This window comes from Argiope bruennichi, chromosome 8 (genome assembly GCF_947563725.1).
Source record: "Argiope bruennichi chromosome 8, qqArgBrue1.1, whole genome shotgun sequence".
NCBI lineage: Eukaryota > Metazoa > Arthropoda > Arachnida > Araneae > Araneidae > Argiope > Argiope bruennichi.
This window is the reverse complement of record NC_079158.1, coordinates 4,408,130-4,430,922: the sequence shown is the minus strand read 5'-3', so window position 1 is coordinate 4,430,922 and position 22,793 is coordinate 4,408,130. Positions and strand designations below refer to the sequence as shown.

At 31.3% G+C, this 22,793-nt stretch overlaps 1 protein-coding gene across 3 annotated transcripts in view; it reads left to right on the top strand.

Moving 5' to 3' along the window:
- LOC129980539 (glutathione S-transferase 1-like) overlaps window positions 1–22,793 on the top strand; it is a 46,413-nt gene that overhangs the window by 2,652 nt on the left and 20,968 nt on the right. The window contains exons 1-3 of one of the 3 annotated variants that reach the window (XM_056090881.1): window positions 2,881–2,964; window positions 17,332–17,472; window positions 22,406–22,498. In XM_056090881.1, the coding sequence (XP_055946856.1) occupies window positions 17,340–17,472; window positions 22,406–22,498 (226 nt within the window). In that variant the 5' untranslated portion in view covers window positions 2,881–2,964; window positions 17,332–17,339. Of the gene's footprint in view, window positions 1–2,880; window positions 2,965–9,700; window positions 10,348–17,331; window positions 17,473–22,405; window positions 22,499–22,793 lie in introns of those variants that run through there. The other 2 variants (XM_056090880.1, XM_056090879.1) reach the window with 2 other exon arrangements.

The window sequence follows — 22,793 nt, the reverse complement described above, 5'->3', positions numbered from 1 at the left end:
CAGTGATATGTTAATGATCAACTCATTGAAATATTTATGTCTCATCTGGATTCATCAAAAGAGGAATCCATTCGAGGAGCAACAAACAAGGAATCAATTTTTCCTCTTCGAGGAAAAAAAAAATTGTCCCTTGTCATTAACAGTATATTTCCATTAAATAAAACCTTCCTGAACCAAGAGGCATATTGAAGTAGATTCCTTATAGGAAATCTGCCTATTTCAATGATTCTCATGATATGCCTTTGGAAACACAGATATAGAATTTTTATTTGCGGCTGAGAGCATAGTTTTGCTTTTTGAATCTTGATTTTCAATTTGTGTTATTTTCTCTCTTATTATTTGTATTGAGCTGTTTAATTTTGCTTTATATTTTAGTACTTTTAATTTTTAATTTCATCCATCATAAATCTTTATATGCGTATATTTTAGTTCGAGTTCATTGAATAAAATTTTATTTCATTTGCTAAATATTTATAGATTTTATTGCATCTTGTTACATTTACAGCAACTGGCTCCAAAGTCATATTATTTTAAAGGGACATTTCTTTTTAACTATATATTCTAACAACAGAATTTCGGCCTCTTTTTGACGTTGTAATATCTGATTCAGACATTTTTATCTGTTAACAGTTACAACTAATAAGTATTGTGATAGCATTTTTACTCTTCCGTAAAATATTTGATTACATGCTCTTCTACTGTTTTTTAAAATTCAGATATTTAAAATTTTGGAAATTTTTAAATTTTTTTGATGAGAGAATTTATAACTTAAACCAAAATATTGCTGAAATTTAATACCCCCTCTTCTGTTGCATTTATAAAAATTAAATTCAATTTGCTAGTTAATTTACCTCAAAATCTTCCAATTTTGCTACAACCCATTGCACGGAAATTGCAAATGACAGGCAGTTGCCTCTAATTTGAAACTTTTCTTACCTATAACTTTTTTAATTTTAAATTTAGCCTAGTGCAAACTTTTAGCTTTTACTTACTATTAAAAGGCTTTATTCCAAGAAAAAGCGACAAAAAAAAAAATCCTTTTTCGCATCATTTTCAAAATTTTTAGTTTTGTGAAGCGTAAAAGATTAAATTTTTAATTAATATATTCTATATCAATAGTTTAACAAGAAGAAAGGCTAAAATTAGTGACCAAATGGATCACCAAAGTAGCTAATTTGTTAGAAAACTCAACAAGGGTTTAAAAAATATAATTAATTTTTTTAAAATATTGATGCGGTGAATGAATCTGTAACTGTATTTCCAAAGTAGCAAATATAGTTTTTAATTAAAAATATAGTATTTATAAAATTTCTATACCCTTATTTTAAAACGAAAGTGTTGGAACCTTTAAGCAAACTACATCATCAGTGGGCTAATTGTTAGATCGGAGTAGAAGCAAACGATGTGCAACTTTCTAATCTTATTCTATTTCGATTCATCCATCCCTCTTTCATTTCACCCATCTTTTAATCATACCACCAATTAAGTACACTTCCAAAAAAAAAAAGAAAACTTGACTGTTACGAATTACAAATTAGTAGAATAATTGCATATAAGCCTTATTTAGCATTAATTGTCAGTTGATTCATCTCGAAATATTGATTTTTATGCCAACTACAAAAGTTGATAAATTGTTGAACAAAATCATTACAAATATTTCTTTAATAGGATGCTTGCTCCGACCAAAGTGCTCACTTGACTTTTTTATATCATAGAATTTACAAAACGTTCGATGCAATCTTTCGCCAAAAATCTGAACAAATAGCATCCCAGAAAGTTCATACACGGGTCTGAGAAATTTCGATATTCCGCCTCGCACTATGATGCCACATCTATGGAAGTCAATGAGCATTCTAATGCAAAATAGTACGTCAAAGTCAAGGAAAGTCTAGATTAGCAACAAAAGCAATACTTGGACTCGTCAGTATACAGCACTTGCTTCATTTTCTCTTGGCTCCTTTGAACGTGATGGTTACACCAGTTTTAATGGCCGCATTTTGAAGTAAGTTTGACACTACACTCCCGAGTCATTGCATAAGTCAATGGTCTAATCTGCATATTCCAAATTAAAAAATTTGGAATATGCATATAATTAACATAAATATTTGGATCTGAGAGCTCAGGTGGAAAACTTTAATAAAATAACATTCATATTTTCTATGCACTTTGACGAGTAATGTTTATATTGTGTTACGGGTACCGTAATGGAGTGAGGCCGAAATCCACAAAAGCCAGTTCAGTCCTCTAGCGAATCTTGCGGGTAGCCACAAGTAAGAGAACAGACACTTAAAAGTGATAGGAGAAAGAGGCTGCATACTCCACACCTCGCAGCCTGCTGTCTCCAAATCCCCATAGAAATTGAATTTCCAGAAAATGTTCATGAAACAGAACGAATATTGATTGCAACTTTTTGCTACAGAATATGCTGAATTTCGTAAATAAATGAAATCCAATATTAAAATTTCAGGAAAACAAACAAGCAGTTTAATGAATAATAACGCAATTTAATAATTAAATAGTTTCAAATAAAAACATATATCTTTAAAGAATAAATTGGTTTTTATTGATTTTCGAATATAATTAGATAACGATACAACTAGAACAATGTAAGAGGAGAAGAGAATTAAAAGAATTGCAACCTTACGGAAGCCGTCAGCGCATTGATTTGAAACGTCGCAGAGTAACTATGCAAAGAGGAAATACAGGATAGAATATTTCATATTTAGAAGGAAAAATTCGCATTCAGATGGAATTCGTGCTTTTGAATGAAAGAGATCATGTCAAAGAAGTCCACCCAACGAGACATTCCAGGAAAGTGATCATAAAAGAAAAAATTCCCCCATCTAATTACATCCTTTTATTTTCAAGGTCAGTTGGAAGTTCTTTATTCTGTTAAAAGATAAGGGAGAAAGGGATCCTGATCGAAGGTTCCTTTTGGTTTTGGAATCAATCAAAGAGTCTCTGGTACGTGCCAATTTAGTTTTTAATACAATGCACATCTTCCTAAATGGTCTGCAAAACGGAAGTCAGCATGCAATTTAATGTGAAAGAGAGAGCAGTTATGAAACTGCGATTCCATTGTATTCGCTCTTGAGATTCTCAAGCTTTTCATATTTCTGAAATAAATTTCCAGTATCAGTTTTAATCGATTCTCCTAGAATTTTTTAATAAAATTAATTGATTTTTAATTAATTTTAATTTTTTTATTTTTTAATTTAAAAACTTATTTTTATTTTTGAAAATTCGCAGTGACATCTTTTGCCTCCCCGTTTCGGTAAAATTGTACAAAAACTGTGAATCTGTGAGGAAGACAAATGAGAATTTGTCAATTTATGCATGGAAATGGCTTACGCCTTTGAGAAACGCATGATGCTAGGGTTCAGATGAATTGCGTATCATTATCATTATTATTTTGAAGATTATAAACTAGAAACTAATCGTGCAAAAGAGAATAAATATCTTTTCTAACCACATATCCGATTTTTTTCCCCATAAATTACAAAACTATTCTTGAAAGGACTATATGCACAAAAAAATTTTTTTTCTCGCTATTTGTTATTCATATTGACCGAAAATAACAGAGCAGAACTTTTAAATAAAACAATTGCATACAAGTTGCCACATGCACTCGCAAAAACTTTGTACCAATTTTTGGCTATTATGTTTATTCATGTCTGTATTGCCACCTCTCTTTCAATAGAAATATTATTTATTTTTATATAAATTCGCGCTATAATAGTCAGAATTAAAAATCTTTTTTTTATAAATAGTCTGGAAGGAATATTATGCAATAATACGAAAAATAGTAATGAACTTATTATTACTAAATCAATATTTAATAAGTTTAGTTACATTTTATTTTATGGAAGTGTATTCATAATCTTTTCAGGGAAATGAGAACATTTTAAGACATTTATAGGCCACATATAATATTCTTGTTTGGAAATATGCAAAAGGCATTCTTAATTTAAATATCCAAACAAGCTAACCGTATTTTTTCAAGCAAATTAAGTAGTTTAAGGTGAAATTATTTTGCTTCTAAATACATATCTGTTTTCTGTAATAAAGAAGAAATTGGTTTGAAGCCTGCATGCTCTGTTATTTTTATGGTGGAATAAAGAACTATATTTTACAAAACAAATTTTTACAAAAAATATCTTTTTCTGTGGCAAAAAATCTTTATTGTTCTATTAACCAATCCTCATTTGGTTATATTAATCTCCTATTTCGGCACTAAGGTTATTTTGGAATGGACCCTACAATTGTGAGCCCGGTCGAATGATGAGGATGGAATTTGTTTCAACTATTGAAACTAAGGTGACCTCATTTGGAGTCAGGATATAGTTTAAGAATACCTGATTTCATTTTAATCAGATGAAAAAAAGGAATGTTTGATCCAAATGATTAACAAACTAGCTTGAAATGTTTTTGCCCATAGAAAACGCAACGCCAATGATATCATCAGAAAACTTATCTAAATTCTTCAGGTCCGATAGCGTGATGTGGAAATTCATTTACCGAATTGTGTCTGTTTTGTTACGAGTCCTGATTAATTATCTTATTTGTATAATGTTTCACATCCATGACTTTATCTGCAGGTAAAAAATAAAGCACTGATAGCAACTGCTTTTGCGAAATTTCGTGAAATATCTGAAACAAACATTTGCCCTTAATATCACTTCAATGAAAAGTTTTCATTTTTAAAACAAAAATTACTAGATTAGATTATTTGTGTTTCACAGAAAATCTTTTTGAATACCTCTTTCGATTCTATTTATAATAGTTTTTTTGAAACTACTTCAATAATGGAAGTTTTTGCGAGAATGAATCTTTGATTTTCATTTGTAAATAAGAGACGCAGCATTGTCTCCAAGTAAAGTTCTTTGTATAACCCATTGCCAGTTATTAAAATAATCAAGAATTTAATCGCGATTATAACTAAAATAAATTGTTTCATTGTAAAATGAAGGGCCAATCATTTCGTTGACTAAAGCATAATTTTAGCATACATTAATGAGATTGCAATAATTCAGAAATAAATCATCCAGTAAATATTTAATATTATTAAATTTTCTCAGTTTTTATATTTTTGTGTTTTATATTAGATTGTTTCTCTTATAGAGCTTAATGTTGAATAAAAAAAATCCTTTAAGTTATTTCTACAATAGAACACTGTTAGTAATATTCTTAAGTAAACGCCTGTTGTTCATTTTCCTTTTACAAAGCGAATTTTAAAGTTCCTTGATTAGTACTTATACAAGTAATGACGCGAATTTCAGATTGAAGTTTAATGCTCTTGAATTTAAAGCATCTTAATTATCAGCATTGCTAAAATAAGAATTAAATGGTGTGGTAAGTATTATTAGTCGTTACTTATATAAAGCTCAATGTGTGTGTGTGTGTTGGCGCTTTACATTTCGGGCCATTTGACCTACAGCTACCAAATTTGGTACATGTATACCTTAGAGGTCGGGAATGTGCATCTGGGGTCCCTTTTTTGAATTTTTAATTAGAATTTTAATTATTAATTAAAAACTAACTTTCCCGTCAAAAAATCTTCCATTTTCCCCACCACCAAATGAGTAAGGCTTCAGTTTTTTTTTTTCCCAACAGTAATGAGGCTAGGGTTAACATTTTTCGGCCGATTATTTCAAACGATTCTGTTTATTTTCTTAATGTTTGATGCATTTAAAATTAAACATTGTTAATGAATCGATCTTTCAGGTTCATTCTGAAGTACTTTTGAATTAAAATAACACAGAATAAAGGAAATTAAAAATGTCTAATCTGCATAGCGTTACCCCAACTGGCGTAGAAAAATTCACGCATTTGCGTTACCGTAACTGGCGTTGAAAATTCAAGCATGCGCATTGTGTTCTGATTGTTGACAATATTATCAACGGATGATTCTTGATTTAAATTATTTTTAGGTTAGTTGCATGTTTTTGTAATTAAATTGTATTTATGTTAGTTATATATTTTTTGTATATGCTTATATTTTTAAGTACGTCGTTTTTAAGTAGTTTTTTTAAACCTGTTTTCGACCGATTATTTTAAAGGATTAATTTTATTTTCTTAGTATTTGATGCATTTAAAATTAAACACTGTAATGAATCGATCTGTTCATGATGAATCTGAGAAAATTTTGTTGACAAGATTTGTCTTGAGATATTACATAAATTAAGAAAGATATTCTTTAGTGCCCATAAAGTTTAAATGCTCAGTGACTCTGTTATCAGTAATCATATTATAAAAAAATGCTTTGCTTTAGTAAAAAATATTACTTTATTAATTGCAGATTAATTCTTTCCACTTTTTTAAAGCATAAATTCTACGGGAGCTAACAGAAAATGAGAGAGATACATATTACGTTATGACAGAAGACCTTTATAATATTATGAGTGAATTATATGACTATCAAAATTTGAAGTTTTAAAATATTTTGATGAAGAATCTATTAAAGTAGGAATTGCGTAAAATATTTAATTATTAAAATTTAAACGAACATTAAGATTGGCGAACCAGCTGGTTGCCAAAGGCGGCTAGTATTAAATAAAATGTGCAAAGTTATATGATTCTTCTTGCAACGACTGACAAATCATTAAGATTTACGCGATATTTTCAAATGTATTTCACCCCATATATGCAATATTTTCAAATGTTCAATTTTTTAAGTCTGTGAAAAATGATTAGCTAGGATTGACAAAAGCAAAAAAAAAAAAAAAAAAAAAAAAAGTTTAACACCAGAAAAATATTTTGCTTACAATAATTCTCAAGATATTAATGCAAGTAAGAAAAAGGATGGATTACAGAAATACTGGGTGACTCATCTTCAAAGCGGCAGATTTGCGGGGACGTTAGTGGATGCAAAGACAATTTCATGGTCTGCATTGCCGTCTTCACAAACTAGGGGAAATGTAAGGAGAAGGGTAATTGAGGATTTTACTGATCAAATTAGGATTTGAAAAAACAAAAGCATAAGTGCTATTTCAACTTCGTAAAACAAACCTTAATACATGCCAGACATTTGCACTGTATGGAAACAATAAGTAACGGTAGCATCACGAACTTTTCTAGCTGCCACAGAAAATACAGTCGCCCAGCCGAGGGAATAATTTATTCAAGGAGGCTTTCTTACACTACTGTGTACACTAAAAAAGAGATCAAGACATTCGGTGATTTCAAATGGCATTGAACCAGGTCTCCAAGCCAGATCGCCGGTTTTCTTTGGTGAAATAAGACTCTACGCTATCATGTTGCAACGACATCGAACTCGCGTGCTCACACTCATCGAAATGTTTCGGCAGCACTTACTGATAGAAGCGCCCAAAAAGACTAACTTAACAAGGCTTAGTTTAGCTGTATTAACAACAAAAGGGCTATTTTTGGCGCACCTAGTCCTTTTGAACTCGGCTCAGAATGAGAACGATACCATTGATGGTATCTCCTCTATAAACTTTCGCACCACACCGGCGAAAGAACTTTTAATTCAGACGGCAGGTTCAACGTTCACTAAGCTCAAATAGATGTCAAATATCTAGTAGAATCAAGTTCAGAACATTGAGGCCTCTTCCCCGAAGCCATCACTGCTCAGACAAGGAGACTTGAGATAAGGTTTTAAGAGATGATCTCCGATAATACTGGCTCACCGATTTAAATCCCATTCCCAAACAGCACCCACTACTGTATGAAGAAAGCATTTCTAACTATGGAATGCTCTTTGGTCGGCTCTGCACTTCCTGCATGTTTGTCGCATTATTACTGAAACATTTTGTACACCTCGACGGGAATTAGAAAATCGCATTGCGCTCATTTGTAAGAAAAGGCAGTAACAGTAGTATGAAATCCCCAATTATGACACTTAAACGAAATTTGTGAAGTATTTTCTCAATAAATTTTTTATTAATGTTATGTTTGTTTCAAGGTTTTTCATACTAGACCATGTCTGTTTTATTTTATCCATTATACTAATTTTTAAAAAATATTTTTTGCGTGTTTGAAAATTGATGGCAAGTTTTTCCTCCCATCATTGACATGCACAAATTAATTATCAACAGAAAGGAAAAGGTGTCATTATTGACATCAATCCAACCATTAAGTGAGTTTCATTTTAAGAAAATGTCTTAATTTATTGGACAAAATTTTCACACAATATCTTCTGAACATTTAAACTGTTTACAGTTAACATCCACGCCTAAATGTTACAAAAGGATCTGAAAAAGAAAATCCTCTACTCCAATTTTTAAATTGGAAAGTACACTTCGATATATTTCAAACGATATGTTAAAAAATAGATAGAAAATTTTTTCTTATTTCTAAATGCTAGAGGCCTTGATAATTTAATAATTATGTTCTGCTCTTCGATTGTTATCTCATCCTCTTCAGTTTGAAAAAAAAATACTCTTCTGTCTGTTGCAAGATCTACGAGCTTCAACAGCCGGCGTTTCTTCTAAAATCCTCAAAACTTTACAAGTCTTGATAGTTTTCTTTTTTTCCTTCTTTTCTTTTTGTAGATATTTTGTGTGTGACGAAGACACCCTTACGTTTTGTGTTATCTGTGTCCATTTTTGTGGAAATTTCGACTTTTTTCATGTTTTTCGGTTTACGCCTTTCTTCAATGTTCTTCTCCTTATGATGGTCTTCCATCTCAGTATTCTCATCGGATTGATTTTGTGGTTTCCCCTCTTGCTTTTTTTTTAAATGGAACTTTCAAGTAATTTCTTTGACTTCTAGTCTTTGATACCCTTTTTCTATGACAATGTCATAGCCCTCTTTTCCCTCCTTGCTGCTTTTGTTATAAATTAATCTTTTTCTACTTTTTCTTGAACTCACTTTGTTCCTGTTTCTTTTCTTCTTCTACTACTTTATTTTCCATTTTTCTTTTCAGATAATTTTTATACTCAGTTGAAGCAACTGCACGTGGCAAAACTTCTATGTTACGTTTTTCGATAGCCTTTTCACAGACCTTAACATAACTAAAAAAATCTCTTGAAGGGGCTTGGTAATAAGGTATTTTCTCCTTCAGGTGGCTTGTGCTAAATGTGAATTACAATGGCTTCTACAGTGATCAATTATTGGTTCTCTTCAGAACATGAAGTATTCAATAACTGGCGCATTCCAATCCACAAATCCTCGAACCTGTTATTGACAACTCTGTTAATAATTGGATCCTTCTGTTATTTTTAAAATGTGAAAGCATCATTCTTTTATAAATGTAACTAACGATAGTAAGCTTATAAACTAAAAAAAACTGCTAAAATAAAATTAACTGCAGTAAACTAAAGTTTCCTGAGACATGCAGTTATTGATAGTTTGTCACAATATTTTAGGAAACTGATAATTTCGAAGATCCCATCATCGACACCCCCAACAGTTGTCGTTGAAACCGACATTATCACTTGAAAATGGTATTCACATCACCAAGAAGAAATATCAAATTATGTGAAAAAGATTTGAAGTTTATAAAGTGAAACTAGATAACGTAGGCAACATTTTAACTCGCCGACTTCGTGAAATTCTTAATGAGCTGATGACTGACGTAAAGCGTTAAGAAATATGCTTTTTCCACGCATGTTATTACGCTGTGGAGGTTTGGTTTTGTCGGGAATCGGTGGCTAATTCATTCAGGTGGTTAGTTCATAATGGCGACACATGTGAAATTCTAAGTGACCCAAACACTTATTCTACCAAATTAAATTTACAAGCTTCAATCATTGGTGCCATATCAATAATAAGGAGCTTTATGATACCCAAGTCTAAAAGGAACCTTTCAAAGCTGAAATGGATAAAATCATACACTCCATTAGCCAATAGAATTGAAAGAAAGTCACATTTGAGCCATGATCCATTGAACACAAAACTGCATCTAATCTTGACACTGATGCACCGTTTAAACATTCGTTCTGTGAAAGTGCATAAAAAAAAACGGTTCATCAGGAACAATAATTTATTAGAATTCGCCTTTGATTATGAATTGTTATTCTTTGAAATATAGGCATGAAAAAATTACTGTTTCTTTTTACTTTGTTTTGCTAATCAAAGTATTCCTTCTGTGTGTGGAAATATCCGGAGCTCGCATCTCATGAAGAGCGGGGCCTCAATTTGTCTTCGTTTACAGTCAAAAACGGCAGTTGTCGGTGAAATAGTGATCTAGAAACTTCCCTCAGTAGCCTGGTAGATAGTCCCCCTTCGCTTCCGAAAGTCTCGTCAAATATTCTTAAACTCTGAAGCCTGACAAATTGAGCTCAATGCACGCCTTGACCTGTGAAGCGGAAAGCCCTTCTTTAAAGAAGCAGCGACGACCCTCGGCCTAGCGCACTTGCAAGAGAGCAGCCCCGACAGAAACAGGTAAGTTCCTTCTTTTTCTTCATTCTCCCGCAGAGTCCCATAGAGCCACTTGAAACAAAAATCTCGGATCTTAAAAATATACTTTATTTTTGTACGTTTAAATATGCATACTCCATTAACTCATTTGAAGTAAATTGGAAATGGGTGGGAACGAGAGCGAAAATCTGAAATCTAAGTCTTTATGATGACACGTTTCATTTATTTTCCAAGTAAAAAAAAAAAAAAAAAATCGTCATACAATCGTGTGCGAATGATAAAAAAAAAAAAAAAATAGTGTGATAAAGTCTTCCGCTATCTGCAGCTTATTCGAGTTGAATCAGTCGTTCTATTTAAGAATTCCATTTTATTATTTCAATGAGTCAACCCATGTGCATTATGCAATAGTAAACCCACTGACATTTTCTGGATTTTGAATTCGTTATTGAAAACTTCCTAGACGTACGTAGAACTGAAAAACAATGAAATCTACCGCAACGAATCTCGTAGAATCGACGGACTCGAATTTTGACTTCATGTAAATAAGGTTGTGTCTTCCTTTCTCCACTCCATAGAGTGCCGACGTGGACTTTTGGTGCCTGCATGAGTTTTTTTAACAATGCACTTCAATGCATTTAACCTCGTATTATACATATAAAAACAATTAAATCTAGAGAGATCTATCTTTGAAGACAGTTTGCAACATTTGCCAGCAATGTATATGATCACACGTCAATTCGAGTTCTTATTTATAACAAACTTATTTCCATACTGAGAAGTGCTTTTTACAACGGACAGTCATTTGCATTAACGAAAATAAATAAAACGATATTCACTGTTGTTCATTTTAAGAGAGGCAGAAAAGTTCATTTGGATACGGTTTAGCTATATTTTGGGTTTGCTTGTCGTTTATGTTTGTTGAAAAGCCACAACGGGTCTTACTGAACCAAGGAAATGGTAAGATTTTAGTGTAGGTATTGAAAACCTCTTATTAAAAATATAAAAAAAGTATACTATACTGGAATTACTTTCACATATTGACGAATTTCGGCTTCATTTATTATAAGTTGCTCAGAGGCAATTTTGACTTTTTCTGCGCACTGCGCAACAGGCTTCTTATAATGATTTTTTCATTACAACTCAGGTGTCGTTCTCGTCATCTGACTGACTGCGGCTCAAAATGACGAGGTCCGTTTCAAAATAACCCTAGTGTTGCTTTACAGCGAGACGTTAATATAACTATCTGTGTATATTCATCTCTGTTGAATGGCGGAAAGAATGATTATGAAGTTCCCAATTCAACTACTCTGATCCATTTCACCAGTTCGAATAATTGTTCAACCGCTCAATTGTACATCCACACAAAAACAATTTTGTATGCTGATTTTCGAGTATTTTTATACTAGACGTACAAACATTTGCTATATCAAAGCACTCCAGTTTCGCTAGATTTTTTCTTTTAAAACCGTCATATTAAGCTGATATAGTTCTTTGTTAATGTTTATGAGCAAATAGAAATCGTTCTGTCCGGGCACTCTTCGTTGGGGCTTCGTGAGCTTCGCTATGATAGGCTCGAATTGTCCCTGAGAAAGTAATTTTGACGAAATTCATGTATATTGTTAATGTATTTTGATCAGGATTCACTTTTATTTTTTTAATAAAAAGAAGAGCCAATTTTTGAGCTGTTGACTTCTTTCATATTCTAATTCTGCATAGTAACTCTATATCCATTAAAATAAAAGTGACGGATTAATATAATGGTGTGTTAATAGATTATTAAATATATTGTTGGCTCTATGTATTATAGCATATATATCATTTTAATTTATGAATATTTTACTGTTCATCAAAAAACATTATTATGTCTCACGCTGCTCGAGAACTAGTTATTACACTTTAAACTTTCTGTCGTCCTAGAAAAATGTTCTTATCTGAAAGTTTGTGCAAAATTTGTTTATGCGAAGGCTTGCTTTCGTATTAAAATCCGTACTAACTTGATCTTTCAAGTAGAGGTATCCAATTTGGAATGTAAATTTAAAATCTCTAAATTAAATTAGTTCCAAAACAGCAAAATTTCTCATTTCAATAAAGCAGATGGATCAGTTTGAACGGTAAAAATTTCCAGTTCCTGATCGTAAATAAAGACCGTCATTTTTCGATGCATCTCAGGATATAATTTTTCATTCACGTTAAACAATTATTTAATTTAGATAAAAAATGTGCGCATTTTTCTAATTTGAAGAAATATTTTATAATTTTATTAGTTCTAAATTTATATTATAAAAATGATTGGATAAAAACCCATAACAATTTTGATTCAAATTGAAAAAAGTAACAATTGAACTGTGCCAAATGTTAACCATTTCGATTCAATGGTTCCGAAGATATGCAGTGAAATTTTAAAACGTTAAAAACGCTTCTCGTTTTTCGAAGGAGAATTTAACAAATGCAACGAACTATTTACAAAACAAATCAGAGGTTACTGTGGACGGGCACTTGAACATTGCCTCTTGCGCCCGGAACAATGACAAAATTTGTTCTGATTCACAGATTTCCTGTCAAAATAATCAAAGTAAGCTTTTAGCAGCACATTTTTCTTTCTGTGGTATCACAAAAATAGTAAAAACAATTCTTTGAATAGATCCGTCCTGTGGGCGCCGTTTCTCTCCATCTCAACACAGACTAGACGTAAAAAGCACTTTCTCTCAAAGTGGAATTGACGTACGAGTGTATAGCGATGAACAAAGAAATATATTGTTAAGGAAATAAGAAACGAGTCAAAAACGGAAGAAGAACGAGTTCACGAATAGAGTTTGAATGGTTTCGCTGCCTTTATTATTGTACTTAACAAACAGCTTACTAGTTTAACAGAAAATCCTAAATTAATATTTTATTACTCATCCTCGCATAGAATTGGTATAGAAATAATCGTCATTTGAAATTCATAAACATATTTAATAAGTTCGTATAAATAATATTACCCCTAATGATACTAAATTCGGAAGCATTAGATCTGTAGAGAAACTGCACGTGGTGGAATTTTTGAAAATCTATTTTTCAGTAATCCAAATAACTATAAAAATGCTAATTATTTTAAGACAATTTTTTCATCGCAGATTAGAGTGGCTATTGGCTCCAAGATGAATATAAAAAAAATCGTCATTACTAAATTTTCTTGTTTGATTTTCTTTTTTTAAATGAGCATCTAAATAAGATATATAATTTTAAATTCATATTTTGATAAATATTTTGCTTTATATTTTTGGCTGGTCATTATTTTAAGAATTGCTGAAAGATCCATAGTTAAATTATAGAGTCATTCCATGAAAGATAAAAAGTAAAAAGAAAAAAATAAATGACTTCTATTCTAACAGTGTGTATTGAGACAGCTTCTTCGATCCTTTCTCTGCTCTGCTTTGCTCCAAGTTACTTGAAATTTCATGAGATTTGCCTTTTGAAATTCGTCGATGAAGAGAAAATAACTACGAAGCATTAAACCCTTGGTATTAATGCATTATACATATATGTAATGATATCTCTAAATCTAAATTAAATCCTAATTAATTTCCTAATTGTTATCCTAATTAAACCCATATTACCTCCATTCTAAAATGTTCTCTTATTTCCTGTTCCAATTCCACCTTTTTTTCTTTAATTAATGCAACAAAAACTCTGTAATATTGCTGAAATCGGCAATTTTAAAAGATCCCTATAATTCCCTTACCTAAACTGACAGGTCTAAAGAAATCCCTATCAGAATCTCACAGTATATAATCTTGGGGATAAATATTTCGTTTGCTCTTTACTATATATATATATATATATATATAACCAGAATTTTTTGAAGTAGAATCGTGACCGAAGACACTTTGCATTTTTAATTTCGTTTTATTCCATCCAGGTTCCATGATTTCATTCATTCCATGATTTATGTACAAGCATAAGCGACGAGCACCTCAACACAGAACGACACAGAGCGAAATGAGAAAAAGCTAATGAAAATTTTATCCCTGTTAATATATACTGTGAGATTTTAAAAGGGATTTCCTACACGCGTCCAATTAGATAAGGGAATTATAGGTATCTTTTTAAAATAATTTTTATCTCTTCTCTCGGAGCGTATAAACTGCCGACCTAAGCATTTTCACAAAGCTTCTGTTGAATTAATTAAATAGAAAAAGTGGAATGAGATTAGGAAATAAGAGAACATTTTAAAATGAAGTTCATATGGGTTAAATTAAACTGAAGGTTAGGTAATTAATTAAATTTAAATTAGATTTTAAAATATCATTACACACACACACACACACACATATATATATATATAAGGAGAACACGATTCTAAATTAAATAACGCATTTTGCTTGATGTTAACATTTGTAGATGACGAGTAATACAGACTACTCTGGAAGGATTGTACGGAAAGAACTGTTAATGAAACCATCACCATTCCAGTTGTTGCATATTTGCGTTCATTTTATTTTTCATTTAAAAAAAAACACAAATAAGAACAACTGGACAAAAAGCTTTCTCTAAAATATGCGTCAAGCTGATAGATTATTGCAAAAATGGGTAGGTATTCGATGCCTGTTTCATTGTTTAAGGACAGACAAAATTATTGAGTGTGTGGGTGAGGGAAATCCCGATGGCTAAATGCTACAGTATCTCATTTCGTGTGTTGAGTAAAGCATCCATCTGCACTGCGCATCAGAAGAAAGTCAAGCAAACTACCACTTGTGTTATATCTAAATAAAAGTTCTAATAACGTTCTGTTGTCCCATTCTATTGAATTTAATCAAGTTGCAAGAATCTGATCCGCCTGATTCTTGAAAGCGAGCGAAAACTGGCACTGCTGACTATCGGGGCGGTTTTGTTCAGCGATGCGTGACGGTGGAAGCATTCCGATCTGTTGACGAAGACTTGCTGTCGGGCATTCACACGATAATCATTTCCCATTTGATATCCACCGCTGATAAAATCAACTGAAATCAGCGTGATTCGTAAGGGTTAAGTACCAAAATACTGTGTGTATATATATATATATATATATATATATATATATATATATATATATATATATATATATATATATAATTAGCATTTTTAATAAATATTCCATATATTAATTGATTTCTTACTTTGCGTTATTCGTTTAGTGTATTTCGAAATTATTAAAATCGAAATTCGGTGTGCATACACCCGCTAATTTTCTGTCATGCTAAACTGTGTTCTCACAAAACTGTTCAGAAAATCCAAGTTTTAAGGAAATTTTCGTGCATGAAGATTAACTTTTGTATTTTAATTTCTTATGCGCAAAATATGCTTGTTAGACATATATAAAATAAAACATTACATACAGTACAAGAAAAACGTATACGAAGCGTTCAAAACAAAATGCAGCAGTAGGTTTCTTTCTTTTCGACGTTTTTTGGATGGCATAACATTTGATTCAGAGAAAATACAGTAAATCGGCACTTTGTTGAACTTTCTACCAATAAAGGCAGTTTTTTCGGTGTCGAGAATGCTAACTGACGTTAAATTAAAGCATTGAATATATTTTAGACCAACTTTAGTATTCATGATTGGTAAATAAATAAAAAATATTTATTTGTATATTGTATATAATGAAATAGCCGAAAACAATATGAAAGCAATCTGTTACAGCTGAATATGTAACTGTTTCAGTTTTAAAATATCAGTTTAAGTACAATCGAATTGCCATGGAAAAGTATTGAAAAAATGCACGAAAGGAATTTCATTCGTTTAAGCTGATAATCCGAAATAGGCCTTTAAGTTGGCACTCGGATATGCTCCTACATGAGGTGTAAGAAAAGGAACACGGGTTTTTCGAGTTTAAATAAAAGTGAAATCTAAGAGGAAAAAATTAAACTAAAACGTTGTAGTTATTAAAAAAGACTTATAAAATGTAGTGCCGAATGTTATGATAGCTTAATTAAATCAAATGTAAATTATGAAAAATCCAAATTTGGAAATATGTTTTTCAACTTTTTTTAAATGTGAGTAAAACTTTTAAAATTCAAAAAAAAAAAAAAAAAAAAAAAAAAAACTTTTGGAGCTCTAATTCTGAAAAAGTATAAATTATTAGGGTTCGCCAGCGCAATGGTAGTCAGGATTAATAATTAAGACAAAATGTTGCTCATCATTCACCATTTTCAGTGTTCAATGTTCACCATTTTTTCTCAAAATAAACGATTATTTAAATAGAAGAACTACACTTTTAGAATAGGATTATTTCCAGGTCAGTGAATTCTAATTGATATAAAAGCACAGGCAATTTTCGACGATTCTGTTTTTATCGATATTTTAAATTCTCAAAAATGATGTATTTATCGATCTGAAAATTTGATCAGCCTCTTCTACGTACTTAAGCACTTAAGAAGTACAATTCCAAAATTTTCACTCATGTTAAAAAAAAAAAAAAAAAAAAAAAAAAAAAAAATGACGGTAAAATGTATTTCCAAATTTGTAATTTTTAAAACTTTATCCTGTTAATGAGAAATCATAACATTCGAAAGCCCATTTTACAGGGGTTCTTTTTAAATTCCTATATCATTTACTCAAAATTTTTTTTCACAAATCTAAAGGTTTTTATTTAAACTTGAAAAGACGCTGCTCCCCTTATTCGGTAACATATCCTTGTGCACACTTAGAGGCTAATTTTATATAACCAACTCAATAAAATTGCTTTTGTGTATTATTTCGACAAGCAAAAGAACAATTCGAAAGGACCTTCAATTTCAGACTTCAGTTCGATGGTGGTTGTTCTGAAAGTTGATGGATATTCGGAAAAATAAAGATTCAATCCATACTGACACCAATAATTCGTTCAATCCAATTTGAATTATTGAAATTTTAAAATCAATGAAGAAATAATTTGAAATTATTATTCTTTTATTCTGTTTAATCCTATCGATGTTACACGTAGTTAAGTATTCTTTAGTTAGCTTCTGATGGTGAACTGAGCAATGGCTTTGTGATTTCTTTCAGCATCAGAAATGACACGCTACCGTATTCTGGACTACAGCTTCACGACTGCCGCCGAACTGGCAAGAGCCATCCTGGAGTACACAGGACAGTCTTTTGAGGACAAACGAGTTGACAAAGATAAAGCAGCGGACTTCGAAAAGGGTGAGTCTGTCCCTCCCCCCCTCCGAAGTCACTTCTCGGAAGAAAAATTCTTCCGTGATGCATGCACAACCCCGAGTGCACTGGATAAATAGTAAAATAATTCAGACCATAAAGCTTTAACTGATAGTGAGCAAAATGAAATTTTATTGAACAAATTTATTTCAGCAATATGTATGCATTCATCGATTTAAGTATCATCAACCCTATTTGTACTAAATATCCGACAACATAGTTGAGATATTTTCAAGACATTGGCCGGTATTTGAAATATCGAAAAGCGTCGTGGAGATATCGTATAATATATTGTTCTTGTAGAGAATACAGAGTTATTTTGTTTTCGTGCCTCCTGACTGGTGTCTCTGGAATCACTGCTCTTCTTCCCTTCCGTTTCTAAGCCACTGCCTTCATCGATAAGTGAGTCTACTGTTTAGAGACTTCTCTGAGTATGAGATTGACATTTTACTAAGAATGGGTGAGTTAATCTTTATTTGAGAAAATTCTTGGCTAGACATATGAAAATGGTAAGAAGGAAAAATTGAATTCTTTTTTCAAGCAATAAATTGTCAAATTCGGTATTAGATTCAACATGATTAAAGCCTTACTTGTGCGGATATTCTGGCTAATATTTTGCGAAATTGGGGACGGGATCGTAACACAGAATCATGGTATTCTTTAACCAATTTCCATATATTATCTCCTTCGTTGCGTTTCTAAAATTATTAAATGTAGCAGGAGGCTGCAAAGAAAAAAAAAAACCCATAAATTTGCGCATTCTTTGTTTTAAAGGCAAGCTATCCGATAAAATGTATGCACTCCTTAAATGACTAAATAATAAATAATGAATAAAATATGTGAAAGTGTGTTTAATAACTCAAGCAAATGAAAAAAATTAATTACCATAGGAATGAATACATTAATTAGTTCGAATGATAAATTCGTTGAAGGCTTGTCATGCTTAAATTTGGTAATTAAGGCGGAAAGGAGTAATAAATCTGGATGGATTTTCTTTTATGGGGGCACACGATGCACAATGGCATTGAACCTCAAGATCGACTGCAATCGCTGAGGTGCAAGTGGGAAAAGATACGCGTGGGCAATTTCATCAACAAGTGATACCAACAGACGTATTTCCCCGATAATAGGCAAGATTAACTAATGTGAGTGACTAAACCTTGAAGTTCGTTATCAGTCCTTCACGGAACAAAAATTCAGATTCGAGGCCATGCTGAGTTTTATTACGCAGAATATTGATTGTCTATTTGTGTTTAAAACTTACTTATGAATCGATTATTTTTAAATACAATGGGATCTTTTCGATAGTAATGTTCAATTAGGTATAGTATTAGTAATGTGTAGGATTTACTTTACTCTTATCATTTTCGTCTGCTTCTTTAATAAACCTACTTTCTGAAGAAGTTAACATGCAGTCATGACAAATTACATAATATATTCTGCAATTTTTAATAAAAACTTCATACATGAATCGAAAGTAAACAGAATGAGCATTTATCGTTTGCACTAACACAGTTCCAGTTATCTGAAATCCGCGAGAGTTCCTTTAGAATGAAATCAGAGTCCTGTATCATCACCGGACAAATCTACTCTTACGAATCAACTGAATTCCTGATTTGCACACATATCGAATTTACATTATTCTTGTATGTTAGTACAATATGCATACAATGGATAACCCTAGTTATAATTAATTAATTTGGATAAAATACATGGTTTTAAACTTCATTAGTAATTCATTATTTTAATTAATTATAAATAATTTAATTTTTTGAATTTTTTTCAAATTTTAATTTGTGATGCCTTTTTTTTTTGTTACCGTATCTTTAGTAAAAACAACGAACTAAGGTTGTGAACTTTTGAGCTCATCATATAAATTCTGCACATCGTTATGTCATTTCACTGTCTTCTGAATTCTTAATGAAAAAACGAAAAACATTAATATTTAAAATATAAATATAAATAAAAAATATTTATAAAAATTTTCACTAGAAAGTGCATTACCGATGTTTAAAGCAACTTGACAAATTATCCAGGAGATTCATGAAGATATATCGTGTTTAATAAATTGGGAATTGTTATCAAGAAATCTCAAAATTATATGTTCAACAATCTACACCATAATATTGCAAAATACTATAGAACAATATTGAGAATACCATTTCAAACGAGAATTACCTAATGTTAAATCAGCATTATTACATAGCAGTTTAAAAAAAAGACAGAAATTTTAAAAGCACTGCTGCCGTAAAATTCTGGTACAAAAAAATATTAGTTTTAATTTAATCAATCATTTTATTTGAAATTTTATTTCAAAAATGCATCGCATGATTTTTCATTAAAAATCGACTTAGTATAATATTGTACAACATTATGTGAATAACATTGCCATTCGATGTCCAACAAGGTTCATCAATATTAAGGATTCTACGTTTAATAAATTTATAATATCTATAATCGGTCTTAGGATATGCGGGGACAAATTAGAAACGATTTTCTACAGCAAATAGTTCCCAGTCATTTTTACCCGGAATGTAACATAAATTTTATTTTAAAAATACTATTCTTAAAAGAACGTAAATTAGTGAACTAAGAAATAGATTTAAAAAAATTTAATTTGTGTTTTTTTAATCGCAAAATATTATTTTATGCATTATGGAATCTAAATGAATTCCCCCCCCCTCAAATTTACTACCAAGTGGTACTATTCACATGGAATTAAAATTTAAAGTAAACTTAAGTAAGTAAATAAATAAATCAATTTGTTAGTAAATTCTGAAAAAATGGAAATTTTATGTAATCATAGAGAATACAAATGTGCGTACAATTTCAGAGTATTTATAAGTCAATGAAAATTCCATTACAAGGCAAGACATTCCATTAATTATTCTGGTGAGAATTCCATTAAAAAGCAGACCAGAAAGATAGATAAGTAATATTTGTCAAATACATGGTTAAAAAAACAAATAATTTCCAGATTTAAATCAAATTTTTTATTATTATTTAAATGATTCGGTAAAAAAGCAGATTAAATAATATAGATATTTTTAAATTTCTCAGCAAACTTTTTCTTATAATCATTTTTCAAGAATGTATTACATTTCAAATTCATTTTGTTTCTTAAAAGCCCGTCAGAAGTTTTTTTTTACGTTTAATTTGTTGAAAGAGTTAATCTTTTAATTTGAGCAACGTGACGGCAACACGTTGATAAAAGCTTATTTTTCCCATGTGCTTTTGCGGGTTAAATGCCAGTTATTATTTCTTGTGGGAAATAAACTGTTTGAAATTATTCGTAATATATGTTTTTGAAAATTGATTAAAACTAGGAAGCTAGCTTATATGTTAAGAAAGTCATTGAAATGATAATTTAGAAAAGATTAAATAGTATCAATGAAAAGATAATTTAGAAAAGATTAAATAGTATCATTGAAAAGATAATTTAGAAAAGATTAAATAGTATCATTGAAAAGATAATTTTTTGAATTTTAAGATAATGTGGAATTCATTATTGTATTTTGATATTTTTGAAAGTTTTTAATTAATTAAAAAAAATTTTAATTTCTCCGAGGCGCACATTTTTACTTTCCAAAGTATGGGTGTGCGTGTTTAGTAACTCTGTGTCAAATAATTTAGTCTTAGAGCGCCAGCACGTGCATCTTTATTATAAGTAAAGATGAAAACTCCAGGGTACGTCATCAGTCACATCTGCCTCCATTTTCTGAACTACATTAAAAATTAAACTTAGATAGAGTTTCCAACCTCCACAAATGGACGGCGCCAATTTCGCGATTTTTCAAACTTAGCTAATCAATCAGAATGTTCTATCTTTACTATGCAGTCATACTTTTAAATAATGCTTTCTTTTGTGTTGATAAGATGAATTGGATCGATTAATGGCATTAATATGAATTATTAGAACTAACAACATTAATCTAGTCATATCAAACAAATCTAATGAACTACATTTAGAAACAACGAAACATTATGAAAATATAAATATAATGCAAGTAAAAGGAAAGAATTATTAAAAAATTTTCTTGCGCATTAATAATAGTGTTGTCTGTTTGTTTAGCTAACTCTTCAAAGGAGCGAAACTGCGAGAATCATGACGAAAATTGGCGAAACCGGCCCAATTATGGAGCTTGAAGCTCAATCAAAATTTTCTTTTCCAGTATTTATTGAAATAGAGAAGTAGATACGTGTTAATGACTTATCTAGAGATAATGAGCATCCCTATGAAATAAAAATTATCGAAATCCGTCCATTCTCTATCTTGGAGTTTCCCCATAGAGAATGTATAATGAACTTGTGTTTCCCAATATCTTTCAAATATGAAGGGCAATGCATGGCGAGAGACCATTGATGATATATGCAGAGCTCATGAGACTTCATAAGAAGCAAAAATTAGCCAAATCGGACTGGCAGAATGGTTGCTAACTGCTTGTAGCGCATTTATAGCAAAAACCTAAACACCTTTTCGAAATAAATTAAATTTTTTGGTTATATTATGCACACACACCAGTAAAATTTTTGTGACTTTTGAATTATCTTCTGTCTTTTAAATTCTTTCTCCACTAACGAAAAATAAAGCAAAATCATGCTTTTGTCAGCCGTTATTAAAATATGCTTGTATATTCATCTCTGAATAGACTGATATTAATGATGTGCATCCTGCATTTGTGATGACAATCGTCGCTCATCCAGAGTGTAAAGGGCCGACGGATGGTGAATCGCGCACTACCGAAAAGTTTTGAAAGCTTGATTTGCCGCTGTGTGATCTGTTCTCGAAGAAAAAGGGCCGGGTTCAACAAAGGGTTGCAACTTCGACCACGTGGCGACTCTGTTAATTCCAGGATGTCCTTTACTTTATTGTTTGTAATGTCTTTTCTGCAGATGAATAACGATCTCCTTGTTCTCTCAGGGACTCCTTTCGGCACCTTGCCGGTTCTAGAAGTGGAAGGGAGGGTGATCGCCCAGCATCAGAGCATCTGCCGCTACCTGGCCAGGCAGCATGGTGAGTACTTCACATTCACTAAGTTAAATCTGTTCCTTAAGCTTTATACATCAATCTTAAGGTTTTATACACCCAGCAATTGCAAATGAAGAGAATCTGTGGATTTGCACGGCAGAACTAATCGAGGTAAAGAACACTCTTAATTGGGATATTTTCTCTCCACTGAAAATATCTCCTCGAAATAAAAATAGCGAAGGATAGTAGATTTTCTCTAAAACTTGGAATCGTTATGGTATTGCTCTTTGAACGCCTTTCTCACTGATCTAATAATTTTTTTTTTCTGTTCGAAAAAATC